The following is a 5,867-nucleotide window of genomic DNA, read 5'->3' on the forward strand; positions in this document are numbered from 1 at the left end:
GTCCAACTTCTTGTATTGCTTCAATTTTTTTTTTTTTTTTGAAGCGTTATATTGCTTCTATTTTATTTTGCAAAATTATATATCCAATTTTTATAAAAATTATTAAAGACAATAGAATGGTGTGACACAGAGATTCTCAAATATATACAATACAATTATACAAGATAAGAAGTTTAGAAAGTTTAATTCCCTATTTAAGGAATGTTTTCACTTTTTCAAGTACTTCTCGAACCAAATTTCTTACCAACCAAACACGTATTAGTGTTCTCTTTTCTTTCTCTTATTTTCTATTCATTTGTTATTTTTATTAAAATTTGCTCTCTAGATCCCTTAAAAACATGCTGCATTTTTACAAATTTTAATAAATATTAGATGAGTGTGTGTAAATGAAGAATGAGTCGTTTTTATTGTGAGCAGATTAGTATCCAAAAATGAAAAGTAAATATTTTTGGGAACGTATGTGTTTTTAGGGAAAGAATACAGTATTAGAATTCTTGTGGTCAATTACTTCTTTATAGCTCCACCATGCACCACAATACTAATCCCCATTAGTGTAATAGGATAACAAATTTCCTCCACATCTCTTTTTTGCTGTTTTTTTTTTCATTAAATAAATGAATAAAATAACAACATGAATAAGGATGACCAAATCTTGGAGACATACATGCTGCATACATCACTTAATTTCATTTGTATACAATACAAATATAGTTAGGCTCTCTCATCTCACATTCATGACAGAGATATCAACATCCATTATTCTAGTTTCTAAGTAAGGATGTTCAGATCATTTGTAATTGTAGGTTTACACACAGAAATCAAGATTATTTTCTTTATTTATCGCATATATTTCTCCAGACACCCTTCTCTCTTACTTCTGCATACAAAATTAAAACTAGTTCAGTTGAAAGTTGCTACAACAATATTATTATAGAGCAGTGATATATATTAAGTATCGAAGTAGGTTACCTTCTTCTTAGTGATGTCATTGTCGTTGTCGCTGCTGCTTTCGCTGTCACTGCTGCTGATTCCTCTGTACCTGTCTTCCTTGCTCTTCTTCATCTTCTTCTTCTTCAAGTTCTTCACGTGCCCGATCATCTTGGAGATGCAATGCCTTTCGTGCTGCTTCTTTTTCTTCATCTCCACTTGCGTGTCATTGGGACCGTGGTGGTCGAACAGCTTCCAAGCAGAATGGGTCATGTCCTTCACCTTGTCACCCAAAGAGTGCTCATGTGTGTTGGTAGAGTTGTTCTTGTCGTCGCGTATGATCTTCCTGTGATAGGTGCTGTGCTCGATTTGGTGGCTACTTTGCTGCGATTGAGCAGAGGCCATTGCCGCAATCTCCAAATCTGTGTTGATAGAGATGATAAAGATTGTGTGTGTGTGTTTATATATAGATAGACAGATACACACAAACAAGAGAGATTGTTGGTGTTCAATCATACTTTAAAAATCTTCTCTTTTAATCCCAAGCCCACTCCACAAAGCATATATTTCATTCTTTGCCATGAATAGAAATTATTTTTGCTTTCACTCTTGGCTTATACATTCTGCTTGCTTCATTTTACTCTAACCAGCTCATTTTTTAAAGAGAGAACAATTCTGCACCGCTATTGTAAAGAAATACTTACAGAAGATGAGCATCTTTAACAATAGTAGGAAAATGAACAAATCCCACTTCTTAATTTATATATATATTCAGTCACACTAGAGATTGCCATATACAATATTTGTGCTGCACAACAACGTGCTACATAAGCCAATATAAATGAGGCAAAAGGTGGAAAGAATTAGACCTTCATATTTTACCTCATTTTTAGTCCAAAATCCCAAAACTAGCTATAGAAGACTAATCTATAATATGTACTAAGATAATTACGAAATATAGTATCAAAAGCTAATACTGTTCAGCACCAAGACATCACCCCTCTTTCAGATGTTGTGATACAAATGCTGCAATAGCCTCAACGGCTTGCTGTTCTGATTCTTCTTGATTGGATCCTGTAGACTGAAGATGCATCTTGGAAATTTTGAATGAGTGATCACCCCCTTCGATGACATGCAACACAGTCGCAGAATTCATTTTCTTTCTTACAGCTTCCAACTTTTCCAGTGGACAGAGCCCATCTTTGCTACCCTTTAAGTAATAAATACGAAATTCAGTAAATTAAAATAATAATTAGCAAATTCAGTGAAGTTTAAAAGATTAATGAACACAGAAATTCAGTAACAAGTATTTATTCAAGAATCTAGTTGGTACATAATAGTACATAAAGCCATTAGATCAATTCTAGCAAGCCCCCCCTCTAAAATTGTAACAAACCCATTTGATTCAATTAAAAATAAAAATAGTTTCTGGCGCAACTTGGCCACGTTGCGTTAGTGGTTCGTTGAGTTAGTGGTTCTTGGATCCTGCTAAATAACATTCGACCTGTGTCGTGCTATTGGAATATCATACCACATAAAAGGACAATTATTCAGGTGAACTAAGACGAACTTACCTGCACAAACATAACTGGGACTTTAAGTTGTAGTAGAGTATCATCCCGCACTGCACCATTCCTGCCCTAAAATATTAGCACCTCAAGTCAGAAAATATAAAATATACTTTGCACGCGAGAATTCCATAAAAGCTATGATACACTTTAGACATGTACGCTGGTGTAAACCATGTACCTGTCTAAAGTGTGGAAACAAAACCAAGACACATTAGGTCATAGTAACACCAAAAACTAGCATTAGATTGATTACATGATGAACAGAAAATTTTACAGAATCATATAATTGGGGCTAGAATCTGAGAGGTTAATTGGATGGATGTCAGAATCTACTACATCACGGTCGATGCACCTTTCTTGTAAGAATTTGATGCACAAAATACCAACCCAACTCGTATGATAAACTTTGTCAGAGCAGCAAATATCAGTAAAATTTCAAGGTTCTGGTATGTATCTCATGTGTTATATCAGTCATCATCACATGTTTGTTTATTTGGGGAAACTAAATGATTGATGAAAAGGCAAAAATACAAACAAAATACCATATTTGTACTACCAGGTTTCGTTAAATTTTTCTATATGCAAACAACAAGCATGAAGTTAAGATGTTCATGTTCGGAAATTACCACTTTAGATTCATAAATATCAACCATTTCTTCCATGAACAGGCAACCATCCACGACAAGGCGCTTCTCCATTAATTAGGGCAAGCACGTCATATCAAAATAGAGAAACGAAATATACTGCTATCCTGTCATGTAAATGGCAAACCTTTAATGGGTATCCCAAACAAACTACAGCTGATGCAGAGACATCTTTTTCTCCGGCAACCATACAACTGACCCTGGATAGTTAAGTGATAATTCAGTTATCATAAGCTCAAATTTAAACAACTATAACATTCTTGCAAATGAGAGAATATTTGAACGTTACCTCGACCCCATGGACTTCCCAGCCAAAACCAGCGGATGCCCTGGATACATAGCCATGGCCTTTCTGACGATGTCACAGTGAAAATCAACCAGTTTTTCAGCCTTCGGTGGAGCTCTTCGCTTCCCTCCAGCAATGTCTGCCAACAATTGAAAAATCCACTAATTCTCAATTTAAGTAGAAAAATACAATTCAGAGCCTCCTTTAGCTTTCCAGTCTAAAAATTTCTAAGATCACTACTTCTCTGTAGTTTAAATTTTAAAACCTGAAAGTCATCTCAGGTTCATGTACTTACAGGGATAGTCAAATGTCACTACTTCAACGGCATTTAATGTCTTGGCCAGCATAACTTTCCATCTGCAGAAATCACAAATTCATGATTAAAACTTATTCAGGCCCCAAAAAACTGAGAATTCTCACCCTCTTTTAAAGTTCACACCACATTTGAATTCCAAACTTATTATTTCACTTCATATATTTGCTCTTTCCAAATAACAATACTATTCAAAAACTAATCTGCATTTGGTGAATTCAAAGCAGATTATTTTGCAGCCAGGAACTTTCGAACAATCAGCATCTGTAATTTTCAGAATGGACAGGAACACAAATGTAAAAGAGCATGTATACATGAGCGAACGCACGAACATCTAGGGGGCTTTAGACCCCACCAAGAAAAATTTCTTTTTCCCCCCTATTTTTATAAAATCCTCAAATTGTCGGTATTTTGTGTGAATCGTTGTGGCAAGTGCCCTCACCATCAAACATGATGATATAAAATTGCCTTCTCAAAATCTCGAACCTGAAATTTATTAAAGACAGGCCACACCCGCCCCATGCAGGTACAGAGATGGGTGAGAAAATGCTACCTAAGCATCCAATCGGAAGAGGAAGGCGCTCCGGCGCCGTGAGCAAGCACGACCACCGGAGACTCATGTGCAGAATTTTTGGTATCGGCGTCGATTCCTACTTGTGGCGGTTGCTCTTGCTCCTCTTGTTGAGTAGGAAGGTTGTGGTTCTTGCGTCTTCTCTTTGAAGCGCGCTTTGTCACCATCTCTCCAATCCTAAATTTGAATTCCAAAGAAAAGCCCTATGATATGTACCAGGCAAGTTGGCGCCAAAAGAATGGGAAGGGGAAATCTACTTGGGCTCGGGTCGGTTCTATTGAATTGTCGGATTGTGCAATTATGGATTAAAATGCACATATTTATAACTTCTAATTTAAAATATTATTTTTATAAAAAAAATTAACTTAATGTTCAAATTAAAGTAAAGATTCGAAATTATCTTTAAATGTTGATGAATTTGCATAATTTTTTATGTAAAGTCTTACACTTTTTCTAACACAAATACAAAAGTGTAAAAAAAATTATCTGTTGTCGGGAAAGTAAGTTGCCGTCAGAGCGGCAACCTACTTTTTGAGGTTGCCTCCTAGACGAAAACCTCTTTTTTCAACCGGCGAGCTACTTTTTTATTGAAATTTTTAATTTGCTACAATAAAAAAGTATGTTGTCAGCCGAAAAAGTAAGTTGTCGTCCGCATTAAGACAATTAAGGATAATTTAGTCAATTTGGGCATAAACACAATAATTTTATAAAAGTGGATATTTTTCATTATAACTTAACGAAAATGAGCATTTTAAATTTTCACTCTTTTTAAAACTTAGTTTTTTCAGGTTATAAATTTTCAATACTAATTTTAAGACCATCCATGTTGGTTGAGTCAGGCCTCGAACCATCTATGTTTCATGATTACTTATGAGTCAAGGCCTGCATTGACTTGACTCATCTATAAAATTAGTTTTGATTTTTAACTTTTAATCTATTAATATATGAAAACGCAGTTGATTATCAACTTTTTTGCGCCAATTTTATGGCAATATAGCAAATAAAGAAACATGTCAAGGATAAATATATTGATGGCATCGGCGCATCACAACAAATTCCACGAAAATAGTGATATTCAATATCAATGTAAACCCACTAACTAAAAACCTATTTAATATAATATATTTACTGAAATATAATTTCCTGATGATTAACGGCAGTTTCATACAATGATCCCACTGCATACAATAATATTTGAAATAATATAACAAATGGAATAAAATTGATATAATATTTTAATATATTAAACCACTATTAGATATGCACACACCCACTAACATTGTAACTATCCATTATCAATAACTGAATCAAATCACAGTATATAAATACGCATATCCATAAAAAAAAAAAAAAATACATGTTTCTCTCTTCTTGCGTAACAAATTCTCCCACTTGACACTTTTCTCTCTTTTGCATTTATCAAATATGCCTCCGTTTTTCGGCGTTCTCAAAATTGCTTTACAACTACGTCTCATTCGCAATTACGATATTCTGAAATTCAATAGCAAAAATGCATGAATGCAATTTCATGATAAAGAATAACGGTATCTTTGGG

At 34.5% G+C, this 5,867-nt stretch overlaps 2 protein-coding genes across 2 annotated transcripts; both read right to left on the bottom strand.

Annotated features, from left to right (window-relative positions):
- Positions 1-639: 639 nt before the first annotated feature.
- LOC131017896 (uncharacterized) lies at positions 640-1,491 on the bottom strand. Its single transcript, XM_057946633.1, has 2 exons — positions 970-1,491; positions 640-877 (listed from the first exon to the last, which is right to left on the bottom strand). The coding sequence occupies exons 1-2, from the start codon at positions 1,441-1,443 to the stop codon at positions 872-874; spliced, it is 480 nt and encodes a 159-aa protein (XP_057802616.1). The 5' UTR covers positions 1,444-1,491; the 3' UTR covers positions 640-871.
- A 160-nt stretch (positions 1,492-1,651) lies between these two features.
- On the bottom strand, positions 1,652-4,581 carry LOC131017897 (uncharacterized). Its single transcript, XM_057946634.1, has 6 exons — positions 4,295-4,581; positions 3,724-3,785; positions 3,432-3,567; positions 3,270-3,342; positions 2,502-2,567; positions 1,652-2,137 (listed from the first exon to the last, which is right to left on the bottom strand). Exons 1-6 carry the CDS (start codon positions 4,477-4,479, stop codon positions 1,922-1,924), a joined length of 738 nt encoding a protein of 245 aa, XP_057802617.1. The 5' UTR covers positions 4,480-4,581; the 3' UTR covers positions 1,652-1,921.
- Positions 4,582-5,867: the final 1,286 nt, after the last annotated feature.

The sequence above is a fragment of the Salvia miltiorrhiza genome, chromosome 3 (assembly GCF_028751815.1).
Source record: "Salvia miltiorrhiza cultivar Shanhuang (shh) chromosome 3, IMPLAD_Smil_shh, whole genome shotgun sequence".
Taxonomy (NCBI): Eukaryota; Viridiplantae; Streptophyta; class Magnoliopsida; order Lamiales; family Lamiaceae; genus Salvia; species Salvia miltiorrhiza.

Bases quoted from the DNA above. Each gene is read 5' to 3' on its own strand.
- LOC131017897 (XM_057946634.1), bottom strand. From the start codon at position 4,479: ATGGTGACAAAGCGCGCTTCAAAGAGAAGACGCAAGAACCACAACCTT. The intron at 3,786-4,294 runs GTAGCATTTTCT...TGATTTCTGCAG, and splicing joins TCTTCCGATTGGATGCTTAG to ATGGAAAGTTATGCTGGCCA. The intron at 3,568-3,723 runs GTAAGTACATGA...AATTGTTGGCAG, and splicing joins AGTGACATTTGACTATCCCT to ACATTGCTGGAGGGAAGCGA.
- LOC131017896 (XM_057946633.1), bottom strand. From the start codon at position 1,443: ATGATTGAACACCAACAATCTCTCTTGTTTGTGTGTATCTGTCTATCT.